At 52.1% G+C, this 18163-nt stretch overlaps 1 protein-coding gene across 2 annotated transcripts in view; it reads right to left on the bottom strand.

Moving 5' to 3' along the window:
* Positions 1–17589, bottom strand: part of FKBP9 (FKBP prolyl isomerase 9) — a 61425-nt gene extending 43836 nt beyond the window's left edge. Inside the window, exons 1-4 of one of the 2 annotated variants that reach the window (XM_055142534.1) lie at positions 17237–17589; positions 5444–5589; positions 4864–5053; positions 3504–3649 (exon numbers count right to left, since the gene is read on the bottom strand). In XM_055142534.1, the coding sequence (XP_054998509.1) occupies positions 3504–3649; positions 4864–5053; positions 5444–5589; positions 17237–17583 (829 nt within the window). In that variant the 5' untranslated portion in view covers positions 17584–17589. The remainder of the gene's footprint in view (positions 1–3503; positions 3650–4863; positions 5054–5443; positions 5590–17236) is intronic. The other variant, XM_004606881.2, reaches the window with a different exon arrangement.
* Positions 17590–18163: the final 574 nt, after the last annotated feature.

Genomic DNA, 18163 nt, shown 5'->3' with positions numbered 1-18163 from the left:
CATGAGTGGAGGGGAGAAGGCAGATGGAATAGAGAAGGGATCACTAAGAAAATGATGGCTGGAGGAACCAGTTGGGATGGGAGATGCATGCCAAAAGTAGATAATGAACCAAACATGATGACCTCTCAGTGTCTGTGTTGCAAGTCATAATGCCCAAAAGTAGAGAGAGAGTATGGGGAATATTGTCTGCCGTGGAGGCAGAGGGAGGGTGGGAAAGGGGGGTATACCCAGGACATCAGTGGTGGGGAATGTGCACTGGTGGAGGGATGGGTGTTTGATCATTGTGTGATTGTAACCCAAACATGAAATCTTGTAACCATCTTACGGTGATTCAATAACATTTAAAAAAAAAAAAAAAGCAATGTCCTTTCTGTATGGACACAGGAAGACAGTTAATATTATGCTTTGTAACTTGGGAGCTGATTGACTCCAATAACATTTACTCCTGGGCATCTGCTTTCTCATTCATCTGCCCTTAGTTCCTAGCACCCCAAAAGCAGGGTCCCGACAAGGGACAGAATGGACCCAGGGCAAGCTGTGAACTACCCTAGCATCTAAATGGGCCAGGACAAAGTGCCACAATACTCAACTATAAGTTGAGAACACGGTCATAGACAAATGCTGTCATGATCCAAAAGTAACGACAAGACTAGGACCCCGCTGGGGTTAGGAAGACTAACCTGGCCTGAGGACTGTGGTCTGGAATATATAGTGAATGTCCTCAGGAAGAACCAAACTTTAAGTCTGATATATCTCTTACTGTGCTCATACAGAATGACATTGCTAGAAATATTAGAAGCAAATTTGCTATAACTATTTAAGTGGATTACTAGCTGACACACCCTTGTTTGGATCCTACCCTTGAGGAGATCTCCTAGATATCTGGAGTAATCTCCTTAGATGAGATTTTGTTAATCTCCTGGAGAAGTGGTCTTACCCCTTTTTGTTGATTTGCTAATGTTCAACCCACCTTTGTGTCACCACCCTATATGATTGCTATATAAACTAAGACTGTAAGACATGTAGGGGGCAGAGGTAAGACAGAAGCAAGGAGAAGACACAGAAGTGAGGGGGAGAAGAGACAGAGGCAAGACAGAAGACATAGAAGAAAACCACAGAAGTGGAGAGAGGTAACACAGAATCAAGGGAGAAGACACAGAAGTGAAAAGGCTCTGGAGAGAGAAATCAGAAGAAGAGAGATCGGAAGAGACCAGAGGAGAGACTACAGAGACAGAGTCAGAGACAGAGAGACAGGCAGAAGAGAGCACAGTGGCACACACAAAAAAGGAGCACAAGGAGGAGCCATCCCGATCTGGTCCATACACAGGGGCTCGAGAGCACTGAACATGAGCGGAGAGAGAGAGAGAGCGAGAGAGAGAGAGAGAGAGAGGGAGAGAGAGAACCGCCCTGAGAGCCCAAGAACAACACAACACACATCATATTGCAACCTCCAACACGCGCACACCTTTATAATTTTTTACAGCAGCCCACGGGGTGCCAGGTTGAAACCCAGTCTGCCCTCCCCACCCATACCCTGAGTCACCGCTCTGGCCTTCCGTGTTATTTCTAGATACTGCTTCTCCTGGATGTTCCTAAGAGTGAAAATTTATCAGTAATTCATCTGAAGATTATTGGGCACTCATGCTTCTACACTGACCAATATGAACCCATCAATAACTTAGATACTCTGGTGTCAAAGAACTGAACTGAGAAACTACCTGTTTTAATGCTCTTATTTGCCATTTGTTGTACCACGAGAAAGCACGGGCCTGAGAAGTGAGGGGCTTACCCACTCTGCCTGAGAAGTGAGGGGCTGCCCCCACCGACTGCCCACACTGGCAGAGCCCACACTGGCAGAGCCCACCCTCTGTCTCTCTCCCCCTGAGAGATGGTGAACATGTGGGAAGTGGGGAAGTGGACTCTGGGAAGCAAGGTGTGATCAACCCCTTAGAGGACTCTGTGTGTGTGTGTGTGTTGTGTATATGTGTGTGTATGTGTGTGTGTATAGAACAATAATCTTTATACTTCCTATCTTTCACATACACACACACACACACACATACACATCCTTAAAAGCAACCCCAGAGTCTATACTTTCTACCATTATCAACCAAATACTTGGTTTTATTTAAATAAAATGTTTTTGGGGGGCAGAGCTATAGTATAGTGCACAGGGCATTTGCCTTGCATGTGGCTGACCTGGGTTCCATCCCTGGCATCTCATATGCTTCCCAGAGCATGCCAGGAGTGATTCCTGAGTGCAGAGCCAGGAGTAACCCCTGAGCATGCAGGTGTGACTCCAAAAAGCAAAAAAAAAAAAAAAAAGGGGGGGATGGTTGTCCCTCCAGTGATGCGATGCTAAGGAGGTTAGGACCAGGCTTCTCAGCCCAATGCTTCGTCCAGTGGTGCTGGAGGAGGCCACCAGGGCCACATCTTAAGGGCATCAAGATGAATTCCTCTCAGTCATCAGTCCGGGCCTGTAAGAGCTGTGCTGATCCAAAACTCCCATAGCACACTACTCAACCTGCTGTGGTTATACCTGGGGGTCAAGGCCAGTTCAGAGATGCAGGTGTTTGCCTGGCTCGATCCCTGGCACCACACATGGTCCCTCAAACACAGATGGGGGCCAAGCCTGAGCACAGAGCCAGGAGTAAGCCCCGAGTACTGCTGGAAGTGCCCAAACACCAAGACCGGAACCAGAGTGCACGTTCGATTCCTGGCACCAGAGGGTCCCCTGGGCACTGCCAGGAAGTGGTACCTCCCCCAAAGATGGGAGATGGTCTATGAATAAGTCTCGGTATCTGCAACTCGGTTACCAGCGAGCGGATGCTGGGAACATGCTTCAGTCCACCCTTCCTGGGGCCCCTGGAATCCACCAGGGAGACTCTGAGGAGAACATGGTTCCAGGGGAACGCTCGCTGTCTGCGCTCAGGCCAAGCAGCCTCAGCCGTCCCTGTGGCCCGTGAGACACTGAATGAGGCAGTGTGACCATGGAAGGGAATCTACAATTTCATTCCATTTTTGTTTACATGCCAATCGCTTCAGAGGGGGAGTCAGCGGCAGATAAACTGGGCAGCGCCATTCTAGATCCAAGGCCTGCTGAGTCTCACGGGGTGAGGAGAGTCAGGCCCTGTATGAAAGGACATTCCTGGGGGCTGAAGCAATAGCACAGCGGGTAGGGCATTTGCCTTGCATGAGGCCGACCTGGGTTCAATTCCCAGCATCCCACATGGTTTTCCCCCTGAGCAGCGCCAGGAGTAACTCCTGAGTGCAGAACCAGGAGTAAGACCTGAGCATGGCTGGGTGTGACCCAAAAAGAGAAAAAAAAGAGGGGGGCACTCCTGGGGACACTGGTGCTGGGAAATGTGCACTGGTGGAGGGATGGGTGATGGAATACTGTGTGACTGAAATCTAATCATGAGCAGCTTTGTAAGGGTCTATGTCACAGTGATTCAATAAAAAAAATTAGAAAAAAAGAAAGATGATGAAGAAAGGGCACTCACCATCCCCGTCTTCACCGTAGGCCAGGAACGGAGGGATGGTGATGAGGCGCTTCTCTCCCACACACATTCCCAGCAGCCCTTTATCCATGCCGGGGATCAGCCAGCCAATCCCCACGTAGGTGTCGTATGTTTTCATGCGATTGTGGCTGCAAACCAGTGAGAAAAGGGACAGGCCTAGAGCTGACATGTGTTTGATTCATCCCTCAGTAAAGCTTTGCTAGCCAAGCCTCAGCTAAGCAGTGAGCCAGTCCTGCCCTGGGAACAGGCCACTCTGCATCTGCACCCCCAAACACGGAGCACAAGCCTCAGGTTGATGAAAAGCCAACATTCAATGCCACTGAGTCACAGGACGGGCCGCTGAGGGGAGAAGAAAGTCCAAAAACTCACCCGCTCTACCCTGCATGTACGCTCACCCTCCTCCTTCTTTCACGGGACAACTGCAGAAATGAACCTCAAATGCAGGGACCCAGGGCCAGGAAGGCAGAACTGGCTGAGATGCACACATCCTGCAGCTGCAGGCCCCCAGCTCGGTCCCCAGCTACCATATGGCCTCCCCAGGCACCACTGAGGTGGCCCTCACGGTCCCAGACACGACAGGGCCCAGACAGCACCCTATCCTCAGGCCTTGGCAAAGAACCACCCTGCCCAGTTGGCCAATATCATAAGGACTGAACCCAGAGCACTGCTTGCAAGACCCCCTCATAGACACAAAAAATGCACAAGCCTATTTGAAAATAGGGTCCTTTACTTAGTAATGAGGTCTTAAATACTATTCATGGACATAACGATGCTCTTAGATTTCTTTCTTTGGATTTTTTTTTTCTTTTTGGGTCACACCTGGCGATGCACAGGGGTTACTCCTGGCTCTGCACTCAGGAATTACTCCCAGCCGTGCTCGGGGGGCCATATGGGATGCTGGGAATCGAACCCGGGTCGGCTGCATGTAAGGAAAATGCCCTATCCGCTGTGCTATCACTCAGCCCCTAGATTTCTTTCTTTCTATTTATTTATTTTTTTTTGCTTCTGAGAGCCATACCCGGTGATGCTCAGGGCTGACTCCTGGCTCTGCACTCAGGAATTACTCCTTGTCAGTGCTCAGGGGACCATATGGGATGCCGGGATAGAACCCAGGTCTGCTATGTGTAACATAAGTACCCTACCTGCTGCAATATCTCTCCAGCCTCACTTGTTTCCTAAGAGGCAGTGACTATGGACTCTGATATTATGACGCATGAAACATTGACCAAAAGCCTGACATGAGGGCTGGAGGAGGGCCTTTCCTGGTTTCTCTGAGGGCATGAGAAGCAGGTGAGCCAGAGGACACTGGGGATGCCCCACAGCCACCACCCTGAACTTTTACCTCGAGTCAAACAGAGTTCCATCCAAGAAGGTTCCATTGTAGTGGTACCGGACAAAATCCGACACCTGGATGCTCCGAGGGCAAGTGGGAGGCTTGAAGTACGTGTGAATCTGAACTTGGTCTTCAGCATTCCAAATATCCATCAGGAGTACGTCAAAATGCAGCACTGAATTCGGGGGGATCACGCCAGCTGGAACGGAAAGAGAAGTCCCAACCAGAAGCCACTGCCATTCCCACCACACAAGTCAGCCCGCGGACTCAAAAGGGACCACTGACTTATAATTCCAAAATCAAAGTCCAAAAATAAAAGAAATCAATTTCCCTCTACACAGGGAATATTTAATACACCTGTGCTCACAGCACCTTCTTTTCATTAGGAAAAATAAACAAAATGAAATTTGATCTCTCTGTATGTCTATGTCTGTCTCTGTCTCCCTCCCACTCCCTCTCCCTGTCCAATGCTTCTTTCTCATTTTCCCTAAGTTAAGGCTACAGTAAGTTCCCTGGTGCCTAACTGAACAGCGTGGCAACGCTGCGGTGGTTTCTGCAGGTGGGTCAGCAGGCCGGGCCAAACACTCACAGACGCCGTCACTTCCATAGGCCAGCTTTGGTGGGATGGTCACAAACCGTCTCTCGTTCACACACATCCCCACCAGGGCTTGGTCCATCCCGGCGATCAGCTGGCCTTTTCCCACAAACACATTGAAGGTGGAGTCTCTGTCGTAGCTGAAGATCAATAAAAGAGAAAAGGGGGGAGGCATAAGTAATCCTTCCCTTGGTGAAATCAACCTGTGAAAATGCATTCTGGATCACAGTGAGGTCGCTGCAAAGACAAAGGCCACCACAGAGCACTTACAGATCCAAGAATGTCTTTGCTGAGCACCCAGGCTTGGCACCACCCGGCACCCTAACCTTGAGCACTGCCAACAGCATCAGCTAAGCTGGTGACCTCTCCCAGCGCAGCGTCCATGTGACTCTGTAGAAGGGAGCATGTTCTCTTCTCGGAAGAGCCAACAATTCTTCCCCTAAAACATTTCATTCATTTCCCAATGATTGGTACCTAAAAGCAATATTAAAGATACTAAGGCCCAAGTCGACTTTGTTTTTCTTTTTTTCTTTTAATGAAGCCTCTTGCATGTGAAACATGCACTCTGCCACTGACCTACATCACACGTAAAACTTGGAATTACTGACTCAGAACACTTGTGCATCAGTAATAGTATTACTGAATCATGGCACCTCAAATAATTTTTTAAAATATCAAAAATGAAAGTTAAGTTAAACAGAGAGGCAGCTTGGTATAGCATGGAAGGTAGCCTCCCAACCTGTTTCTCCCCACTGCAAAACTGGAGTCATAAAAACTGCCATTGCAATACCTGTATGATGACGATGTGAGTAGAGCTCAGAAAACTCTGAGTAATGTGCTCTGCCAGCATTCCTATCACCATGGCAGTAACAGAAAGACAGCCCAGCGCAGACTGGAAATCATTAAGATAAGAGTTAATAGCCTGAGGTTGGTAGCCTTCCCATGACTCAGGAATTATGGCCACGACCCTATTCTTGTCAATGCCCAGTGCAACAATGTCAACCACACCCTAGCTCCCAGGTGTGGTTTGTGGGAGACTTGTCTAGGCGCCATGGCGGGTAGAAAAGAAGTTCAAGGTTGGGGCTGGAGTTATGGGGCTTGCCTTGCTCCTGCCCACCCAGGTTCTCCTGCCCCACCATGAGTGACCCTGGGCACGAAGCAGAGAGTCAGCCTGAGCACAGCCAGCAGTAGCACAACATGCCCCCACCCCCGAAAAAGTCCTAGGTATGGACTTGTCTTCAAATACCTTTCAAACTGGCAGGGACACGCCCATGACCTTCAGGGCTTATTTTATAAAAACGAAACACAAAGAGCTGAGAAGTTCAAGGGCCCTGACTGCTGTCCGATAAGGGTGTGCCATGAACTGATCGTTAGCCCATTAGAAATGCCAGCTCCGGGACTGGAGCGGCAGCACAGCGGGTAGGGCGTTTGCCTTGCACTCGGCCAGCCCGGGTTCGATTCCCGGAATCCCAAATGGTCCCCCAAGCACCACCAGGAGGAATTCCTGAGTGCATGAGCCAGGAGTAACCCCTGTGCATCGCCAGGTGTGACCCAAAAAAGCAAAAAAAAAAAAAAAAAAAAATACCAGCTCCCAGGGTCAGAGACATAGTGCAGGGTGGAAGTCTCTGGCTTGCACAATGGCAGAACCCGGTGCGATCCCTGGCACCACATTCGATCCCAGAGTACTGCCAGGAGTGATCCCTGAGCACAGTAAGCACTGAGAATTGCCAGGGGCAGCCCAACATCCCCAAAATACTTTACAATGGAAATACCAGATTTCTGTGCGCTGACAAAGGAGCAGGTGCACATTCAAAGTACATGTTACATATGAAGTGGAGCAAGGAAAGCCTCTTCAACAAGTGGTGCTGGGAAAACATGCAAAAAAAAAACAAAAACCCAGACCTCTGTCTAACACTAGGCACAAAAGTCAGATCAAATGGATTAATGGATTAAAAACCTCAATATCAGACTTCAATCCATAAGGTACGTGGAGGGGAAATACAGGCAGAACCTTCCATGATACCGAAGCTAAACACACCTTTAAGGACGAAACACCGCTGACCAAGCAAGTGGAAGCAAGAAATAGGACTTACATGAAACTAGTAAGCTTCTGCACCTAAAAAAAGTGACCAAAATACAGAGAGACACAACAGTACGGGAAAAATTATTTACCCAATACCCATCAGATAAGGGGTAAATATCCAAGATATATAAGACACTGATAGAACCTTACAAGAAAAAAACATCTGATCGCATCAAAAAAAAAAATGGGGAGAAAAAGTGAATAGAAACTTTCTCAAAGAAGAAATACGACTGGCCAAAAGGCACATGAAAAAAATGCTCTACATCGCTAATCATCATGGAGATGCAAATCAAAACAACAATGAGATACCAGGGCTGTAGCAATAGCACAGGGTAGGGTGTTTGCCTTGCACGCGGTCGACCCAGGTTCGATTCCCAGCGCATCCCATATGGTCCCCTGAGCACAGCCAGGAGTAATTCCTGAGTGCAGAGCCAGGAGTAACCCTGTGCATCACTGGGTGTGACCCAAAAAGAAAAAAAAAAAAACCAATGAGATACCATCTCACACCTCAGAGACTGTCACACATCAAAAAGAACAAGAACAACCAGTGCTGGTGCGGATGTGGGGAGAAAGGGACTCTTTCATTGTTGCTGTGAATGCCAACTGGTCCACCCATTTTAAAAAACAATATGGACAATATGGACAGTCCTCAAAAAAACTAGAAATTGGGCTCCCATTGGACCCAGCAATACCACTTCTGGGAAAGTGGTATTTCAGGGGTCCCAAAACACACAGCAGAAACACTATCTACACTCCTTTGTTCATTGCAGCACTATTCACCATAGCCAGAATCTGGAAATAACCCAAGTGCCCAAGAACAGATGAGTGGATAAAAAAACTATGGTACATCTACACAATGAAATACTACACAACCACTAGGAAAAATTAAGTCGTAAAATTCACTTCTATGGATGGACATGGAGAGTATCATGCTGAGTGAAATGAGTCAAAAGGAGAGGGACAGACATAGAATGACTGCACTCATTTGTGGGATGTGTGTGGGGGGTGTGTATTTTTTAACTATAGTATGAGACTAATATCCATCCATTCCCTCACCCCCGAAAAAGTCCAAGGTATGGATTTTGTCTGTAGAAACAAGGACCAGGAGAATTGGTCTATGGCTGGAAGCCTGCCTCAAGTGCTGAGGCAGAAGGCAGTTGGGATAGAGAAGGGGGCATTATGACAAAGATAGTTGAAAATGATCACTCTGGGTGCTGGAGCGATAGCACAGCAGGTAGGGCATTTGCCTTTGCATGCGGCCAACCCAGGTTCGATTCCCAGCATCCCACATGGTCCCCCCAGCACCGCCAGGAGTAATTCCTGAGTGCATGAGCCAGGAGTAACCCCTGGGTAACGCCAGGTGTGACCCAAAAAGCAAAAAGAAAAAAAATCACTCTGGATAAGAGCTGAAAGGTAAAGAAACAAACATGATTATCTCAGTATGTATACTGCAAACCATAATGCCTAAAAAGGGGAGGGGGAGAGGGAGAGAGGCGGGGGAAGGAGAGACAGAGAGAGGAGAAAAGTGCCTGCCACAGAGGCAGAGGCAGGCTGGGGGGTTGGTAGAAGGGAAACTGGGGACACTGGTGGTAGGAAATGTGCACTGGTGAAGGGATGGGTGGTAGAACATCATGTGATTGAAACCCGATCACAAATAGCTCTGTAATGGTGTATCTTATAGTGAGTCAATAAATAAAAATTCAATTAAAAAACAGTGCAGATTACAGAGCCCCGTGTAGAACAATTCCACTGAGAATGTATGTTTAGAGATGCACATGAAGAATCCACAAGGGGATCCAAGAAAATATCACCAATGTTAACCAATGGGCAAGGGATTTCTGGCCAATTGTTTTCTCTTTTATTCTGATTTTTCAAGCTGAAGATGTCATTCTTCTGGAATCAAAGATCAGGGGTTTGGGCTAGAGCAATAGCACAGCAGGCAGGGCGTTTGCCTTGCATGCAGCCGACCTGGGTTTGATTCCCAGCATCCCACATGGTCCCCCCAGCACCGCCAGGAGTTATTCCTGAGTGCAGAGCCAGGAGTTAACCCCTGTGCATAGCTGGGTGTGACCCAAAAAGCAAAATAAAATAAAATAAAACATCAGGGGTTTGCCTTGCTTGTACTGCCACCCTGCACCCAGCAGCTCACTTCCACTTGGTCCCCATTTCCCTCCAACCAGCTCGGGGGGCAGCTCTGTCCCTGCCTTTCTTCTCCTTTCTTGCCCAAAGTTTAGAGTCTCTGCTCTAAACTGCTCTAAAAAAAACCACTTTACTGTTTTATTTTTTGTTTTGGGTCACACCAGTGGGTCTCCAGGGTCATTCCTAGCTCTCCGTTCAGGCGTCACTGCTGGCAAGGCTCTGGGGATGGTATGGGGGCTGGAAATCAAACCCAGGGCCCCACCCGCTGCCCCATGGTTCCTGGCCCCTGCAAGCCACTTTAAGAGTGATCCTTTCTCCCAAGGTCAGAGAATGGAAAAGGATTCCAAACTGAGGCCAAGAGCAGAGAGTAGAGACACATGGTCAGCTGTGTGTCCAAGAAAACTTCACACTTCCACCCTCACTGTCCGGGCCAGTCCCCACGCCCTGGAATACCAGCTCGAGTTTCACTGACCCGGTAACGGGCCAGGACTCCGGGTTTCCGAGATCACCAGTGAGTGCAGCTTCTTTCAGAAAGAACCTGACTTCAGTTTGCAACTTTAACAAGTTTTTTTGTTTGTTTTTGATTTGGGGGGACCATACCCAGCAGTGCTTGGGGCTTATTCCCGGCTCAGCACTCAGGGACCACTCCTGGCAGTGCTCAGGAGATTATCTGGGGGGCTGGAGATTGAACCTGCGTCAGCCACATGCAAGGCCAACGCCCTACCCACTGTACTGTCGCTCTGACCCCTAACAAGTTCTTAAAAAATAATAAACTACTACTTAGAGACTGTTTATTCTGTCTGGCCTGGTTTTAATTGGAGCTTTTCCAACTACCAGCATATACCAATCCTCATACAACACTTTGAAGTAGAATGTTGATGTGGATGCTCCTTGCTGGTGAAAATTTTCTCCAAAACACCCCGAAGTTTGCAAAGTGGGAAAAATAATCTAGACCTGTCCACACTGAGAGTTCTGAATCTGGAACCAAAGCAATAGCACAGAGGGTAGGATGTTTGCCTTGCACGTGGTCAACCCGGGTTCAATCCCCAGCATCCCATATGGTCTCCCGAGCACCAGGAGGAGAAACTCCTGAGTGCAGAGCCAGGAGTAGCTCCTGAGCACTTCCCAGGGTGACCCAAAGAGCAAAAAATAAAAAACTAAGCCTGACCCTCTGTGCTCAGGACCCACTCTCCATGCTTCCAAAGGACCATTCTCAAAATACAGGGCTGAAAACCACCATTTTTTAAAGAAAATGGAAACTTTTTCTTATAACACAAGAAACAAGCCTTATCGACTGCTTTAAACTCGGACCATCTGGAAAAGTAAAATCTTTCTCAGCAAACCTGTGCTCATCGGCCCAACTGGCACCCGCGCGTGTGCCACGTCCAGCCAGGACCTGCAAGCTCAGGGTAAGCACTTCCACAGCCCCCGCTGGTATCTGGTTCATCCACAGCTTCTGCAGATGTTCCAGACACAGCAGGGGAAACAGGGGCACAGCCAGCAAGGCAGCTCCAAGAGAGCTGGGCAGAGGCCTGCGTGCAAAGGTGTGGTACTCGGCGGAGGGACACCAAGGGCAAGAAGAGGGAGGGGGGCTGTGTCCCACCAGCCAGAAGGACCCGAGAGCCAGGGGCAGCCAGGGCACCTGACGGAAGCCAGCGTAGAGGAAATCTAGCCGACACCCCCTTGTCAGAAAAGAAATCACTCCGTGCCCCCCAAGTTCAATCACCCCCCGCATTGTTCCAGCCCATCCCCCACCCAAGGAGCGGTGTCAACCACTCTGGGGAACACTGAGCCAGGCACTGGGGCCACAGTCTGCGGGGATGCCACCGGCAGAGGGCAAGAGCCAAGGGACCAATGCCCCCCCTCCTCCCCGTCTAGCCTACGGATGGCTGACGCCGACAGCCAAGTGCTCCCTAAGCCGCGTCAGACCCTGTGTACAAAGCAAAAGGTACGGGACGAGGTGATCTGGAGCAGCAAATGGGAGCCACGCAGCCAATCCAGCACTGCCTCTAACATTACCAACTGCCCTTGCCTCCAGGGATGCTCTTCAATATGACCATCTCGGGGCGGAGGGAGCTTGCCTTGCACGTGGCCGACCCAGATTTAGCACCACATATGGTCCTGAGTGCCACCAGGAGTGAGCTGCACAGAGCCAGGAGTAAGCCCTGAGCACTGCACGGGGAAGGGTGTGTGTGTGTGTGTGTGTGTGTGTGTGTGTGTGTGTGTGTGTGTGTGTGACTCAAGGGATGGACCACAGAAGTACAACAGAAGCCACTAGAACGCCTGGGGGCCGTGCTCAGCCCACCTCATCCAGGTCACTGAGCTGTCCACCCCCCTCCAAGCACGACCCCGCAGGGCTCAAGGACCACCTGTGGGGCCGTGTACTCCAAGCCACACAAGCACCGGGGCTCAATTTCACTGTGAAGTGAAGACGGACTTTCCGGGAGGGACGCTGACAAACGGTAGCCTCTCCCTCCAAGACTCCAATGCCCATTCCTGCCCCCAAGCACCTATATGCGCTCAGGAAACTCAAACACAGACCACTGCTTTCAAGTGGTGAGAACATTCTAGAAGACAGGGAATGGAGGAGCAGGAACTCACCCAGAAGGTAAGAGACGGACGTAGGTGTCTGTAAATGGGCCAGCTAGGAGGCCCAGGGGCAGGCGGCCTGGAGCTCAGAAGGGCGCTGGTTTTGAGCCTTGAACTAGGGCCAGAGATAGTACAGTGGGTAGGGCCCATGTCTTGCCTGTGACTAAGGGGGTTTGATCCCCAGCACCACATACGGTCTGTCAGGCCGCCAGGAGTGATCCCTGAGCACACAGGCAGGAGTAAGCCCTGAGCACACCAGGTGTGAACCAAAATCCTGTAGCACTGTTCATAGATTTGCTCGAGCGGGCACCAGTAACGTCTCCATTGTGAGACTTGTCATTACTGTTTTTGGCATATCACATACGCCACGGGTATGCAAGGCTCTGCTGTGAGGGCGGGATACTCTCGGTAGCTTGCCGGGCTCTCCGAGAGGGATGGAAGAATTGAACCCGGGTCGGCGGCGTGCAAGGTAAACGCCCTACATCTGTGCTATCGCTCCAGTCCTACGTGATCTCCTGACTGCTGTAGGAGTAAGCCCAAGAGGGGCTGGTGCGGCCCCAAAATCAAAATAAAATAAGAGCTCCCCATCAAGGGCCGAAGGACAGTGGCTAAAGCACCCGCCCTCCAGGAAACCAATCTGGCTTGGAACCCTGGCACCACCAGCCCACTGGGAATGCCGAGGGACCCCCAGGCTCTGCCAGTCCCACGCATACGAGCGTGTCCTGCTCTGATCAGTGCTCCTGCCCCCACTGACCCCATCCAGAGATGCTTCTGTCTGAGAATCAGGCCCACAGAGGCAGTGGCCCAGACACCGCTTCAGTGACATTGGTAGCACCCACCAGTGTGAGTCTGTGTCCCAAAGGGAACAAAGATTCTGTCCTGGAAGTGAGCCAGCGCTGCTGGACACGGGAGGTGTCCTTAGCTCTCCCTCTGCAGGGAGCACAAAGGCCTCTGTACCCTGGAATGCACTTGAGGAGCCCTTGCAGAAAGAAACAGACCCTTTCCCAAAATTCTTCCTGTTCCTGCCAGTTGGGATGGGGTTCTTTCTCCCACTCCAACTTGAGTGCAAAAACCCCCACAATTTTAGGATTAGAGCCAATCCCATGAAAGGTCCAGAGACTTCCAGCAGGCACGGCCCTGACGACCCCATGCCCACTCTCAGGTTATCAACATCCTCCACCAGAGTGCACAGCTCAGGCGACCGGTGGCGGGCCTGACCAGCAGCAGACGTTAGGGGTCACTGTTGGTGCTTGCACCTAGGGTCTGAACAAACGTTCAAAGACACGAGGAAGCAATGAAGTGGTTCCATTGGAAAGCAGAGGCTTGTCTGTTGTATTCTTCACTACGTTCCAACCCCTGGAAAAGTGGGTACTCAATAAACCTATGGACTGAATAAACAAACAAATGACTGTGTAAAACAAAGCTGCCTCACGGGAACCTTCGGTAATGCAAATTACCGACCTGCTTGCTCAGGAGGAGGTGTAGTAGGAAATACGCAGAACAAGCTCAAGAACGGTACTATAGTACTATACAGTACTATTACCAACAGTACTATCACTGTTACCAACAGCACTACTATCACCAACACTATGGCTGTCAGTACTGTTACTGGCAGCACCATAATGCTACCACTGACAGTGCTCTAGTACTGTGCAGCACAATACTGTTACTGAGTATCAGCAGACAGGCCTGGAGGCTGAAAGAGCTGAGCAGCGACTTGTTTTGTCAGATAAAGGTAAGAGAAAAACATGTTACACATCAATCCCCAGAAGGAAATTAGAGCAAAGAGATCATGCCTCCTATCCTTGCTCAGAAAGCTCTAGAACTCCTAACCAGAAGTCGCGAGAGGTGGGCCAGCAGCTCCCCAGGGCCGAAGAGAGAGGGAGGCACTCCAAGTGAAGCAGGGGTCTGTGTGCTGGGGGTCGGTGTGCTGGGCTCTGTGTACTGGGGTCTGTGCTGGGGTCTGTGCTGGGTTCCGTGCTGGGGTCTATGTGCAGGGGTCTGTGCTGGGGTCTGTGCTGGGTTCCGTGCTGGGGTCTGTGTGCAGGGGTCTGTGCTGGGGTCTATGCTTGGGTCCATGTGCTGGGGTCTATGTGCTGGGGTCCATGTGCTGGGGTCCATGTGCTGGGGTTCATGTGCTGGGGTCTAGGCTAGGGTCTATGCTAGGGTCTGTGTGCTGGAGTCTGTGCTGGGGTTGGTGTGTTGGGGTCCCTTTGCTGGGTTCTGTGCTGGGTTCTGTGCTGGGTTCTGTGTACTGGGGTCTTTGCTGGGGTCTGTGTGCAGGGGTCTGTGCTGGGATCTGCGTGCTGGGGTCTGTGCTGGGGTCTGCAGCAGCAGCTCCAGCCACACAAGAATAAACAGGAGTTCAGAGATGGCCTTCAGTAAAAGATCCCAGCTAGTGGCCCCGGGTTGAAGGGCAAACACCCAGAAGCTGAAGACAAACCACGTGCCCACAAAAGCCAAGCAGAGCAGCAGGCAGACCGCTCCCTGCAGCAGGCCCTCTGAGGTTCACGACCCCGCAGGGCAGGCTTGCTCCCTCTGGGCCAGACCTGTGAGTCTGCTGCCAGGCCCAGAGCAGGAGACTGCATTCCCAGGCTCGCTCTGCCAGAATGAGGAACACCTGCCCCTGCTCCCTCTAATGTCTCCAGGGAATGGGGCTTAGGGGAGACTCCAGGGGGCTACCCTCTCTCTGTGTCTGGGCAGTGTCTGATCCTGCCCTCAGCCTGAATCCCCCTCAGGACCCCCCCACCCCGTGTCCCCACACAGGCTCCAGATGCGGCAGGAAGAGACCAGCGTTCAGCACCTGTAGTGGAGTGGGAGGCAACACAACTGTGGTTGTGGGCCTGTGTGGCTTCACCTGGTGGAGGTGTGACAACACACTCCTGAAACTCAGCCCATACCCCCTCAAGACCAGCCCGGCTGCCTCCACCCCAGACCTCTGCAGACATGCAGCCCCTCCCTGGTAAAATTTAAACTATTCAAATCCAATCTTTAAAACATTGACTTTAAAGCATAAATAATAGTTTTTTCATATATAAAGATGGACAAAAAAATTAATGGTCCACATTCCATTTTAGGAGTGATGGAAATATTCTGATATAGATTATCATGATGGCTCTGGGACTTGGAGAGTATACTAAAGCAGTGACTTTATACTGCACGTGAATGAATGTATAATGCATGAATGATGATTGTATGGTACGTGAATGCTATTCTGTAAACTGTATGATATTCATCAAAGAGAAGCAGGAACCAGGATATGACTCAAAGGACAGGATATCACCCTGGCCTTGTGGACATGCGTGCCTGAGGTCATTCTTGCTGCACAACGTTGGGGGCAGGGAAGAACCTTCCTGGCGACCAGCATCCCAGTGGCCAAGCACCAAAAAAATCAGTCAGTCCCACACAGCCAGACTGAGTATGCAGGAATTGATTCCTGGACCCCCTTGAAAGAGAAGGGGCTGTAGAACCAGCTCATCGGTGGCTGATTTCAGTCTCTCATGCTCTGGCAGACTGGCACAGCGACACCCCGCAAAGCTGAATATTCCGACTACTGTGGGGGGAGGGTGCTGGAACTGACCCCGAATTCCAGCTAGGCAGGCCCCACAAAAACAAATAAGAGAAGTAACTGAAGCAAAGGAAGAATGCTTTTATTTTTATTTTTTTGGTTGTTAGGGACCATTTAGTATTGAAAGTTTCTGTGTATTTCCTCATCAACTGGACTTCAAAAAAGGCAGGAGGACTTGTAAACAGTGCTAAGGAATGAGCAGTGGCAAGCTACAGCATACAGTAGACTCATTGGTAGTGCAGGGGTTGAGTGCTTGCCATGCATGCAGTCGACCCAGGTTCGATTCCCACTATCCTATACCATCCCCTGCGCACCACCACGAGTGATTCCTGAGTGCAGAGCCAGGGGTAACCTCTTAACACCGCGGGAGTGGCCCAAAACCAAAAGCAAAAGCTGGGGCAGAAAGACAGTAAAGGCTCATCTGCCCAGCCCGTGTACTGATTCACTGTGGAATAATACAGCAATGTACATATATAATAGTACATACAGCAATGTACTATTACTGATGGGCACAGACCTGACTCTGCAGCAGGCACGGGGGTAAAACTACAGAGAAGACCGGAGACACCACGTGTAGGCCAGGCATGGGGGAAGAGGGGTGGCTGGCTCTGGACCTCACACTCAAGGAAAAGCACCGCGCTCCCCCAGCCATGGGCTGGCCTGCGCGGCTCCATCCCGGCTCCATCCCACTGATCAAGCTCAAAAATCAATTAAGTTCAGTCGATGGGACTCCCTAAAGGGACCCTCAGCTTCATGGCCGTCCACCCTTATTTTGTGCAGAATCACTTCCTGACAGATGCTCCGGGGAGGAGCAAGAGGCCGTCCACATCTCTGGACCTACGACCGGAGGCTGGGGCGGGGCTGGGGCACAGGGGAGCAGGTGTGGGCCCATTTTCGGAGGGAGGAGGCTGCACCAGAGCAGGGCCCAAAGCAAAGGGGGAGCAGAGTTGAGTGGCCATTCGAACACGCACTGGGCGCGGCCACCAGGGTAGCTGGGAATGTGCTGGGAACGAGGGGGGGGGAGGAGGAGGAGGAGGAGGAGGATCGGGCGCGCAGGCAGGGGCTGGGAGGAGATCCGGTTGCCAGCAGGAGGAAGAGGAAGAGGAGGGGGAGCTCGGGGCACGCGGGCAGGAGGGAGGAGGAGGCAGAGGAGGAGGAGCCTCGGACGCGCAGGCAGGGTCTGGGAAGAGCCCCGGCTGCGCGGGCAGGAGGAAGGAGGAAGAGGAGGAGGAGCCCCGGGCGCGCGGACAGGGGCTGGGAGGAGCGCCGGCTGCGCAGGCAGGAATTGGGGAGAAGTCCCAGGCGCGCGGGGCGGAGCCGGGGTGGTCCGGCAGGAGGGAAAGGCCCGCGAGGAGGGAGGGCAGCGTGTACGCCGCGGGCGCAGCCGCTTGGGGTACAGGCGCGGTACCTGGAGTCGAACTTCTGCCCGTCGGGGAAGGTGCCCACGTAGTGGTAGCGCACGAAGTCGCCGCTGCGCACGTTGCGTGGGCACTCGTCGGGCACGAAGCGCCGCTCGATCTGCAGCTCGGGGTCCAGGGCCAGCCCCGCCACGGGCGCAGCCTGGCCGGTCACCCAGAGCAGCAGCAGGAGCAGCGGCGGCGGCGAGCGCCAGCCCCGGGCTCGCGTGTCCATCGCGGCGGAGGGCGCGGACGGGCGGCACCCTCGGCCTGCGCGCGGCGGCGTGTGCAAACGTGGAAAGGGCTCCCGGCGCTCCCGCCACCGCCGCCGCCCCCTCGCCCGCCCCCCGGGCCACATCCGATCCGGGGAGGAGCCGGGGCGGGTCCAGAGCGCCCCGGCCCGGCGGGGGGGCCGGTCCCGAGCGAGCCTGAGTGGCCCGCGGCAGGCCCAGGCGGGTCGAAAAACCGCTTTTGCAGCCCGGGCATCCCCGGGTCCCCAGACGCCCGGGATGCAGCCCTGCAGGCGCCGACGTGGCGCCGGATCCCGTTACCCCGGTGCTCTGCAGAGGGGGCTTGATCTTTAGATCAGTTTTAGGATCAACTCTATGTTTGCCGGCGAAACCCGCCCTGGGGGGTTGCCAGGTGTCCTGTGCGTGCCCAGGGGTCGGGGAGCAGTGCTCGGCTCTGAGGCTGCGGCCGGCGCGTGCGGGCGCGCGCGAGCCTTCGTGGAAACCCACCCGCCCGGCGGCCCTGCGGGGCGGAGACCCGCAGGGAATTGTGTCACTTTCCTACCGAAACTCGTGGGAAGGGGACGCCGGCAAATCAGAGAGGGTTTTCTCGGTTCGGTTTTGGCAGCAATGCCGATCCAAAACCTTGTGGAAGACAGGCAGAGAAAGGAAACACTTTAAGGTATAGATGGCAGACTCAAGCGTAGTGAG

The sequence above is a fragment of the Sorex araneus genome, chromosome 1 (assembly GCF_027595985.1).
Source record: "Sorex araneus isolate mSorAra2 chromosome 1, mSorAra2.pri, whole genome shotgun sequence".
Lineage (NCBI taxonomy): Eukaryota > Metazoa > Chordata > Mammalia > Eulipotyphla > Soricidae > Sorex > Sorex araneus.
Note: the sequence above shows the minus strand (reverse complement) of the source record. Positions and strands in the feature narration are given on the sequence as shown.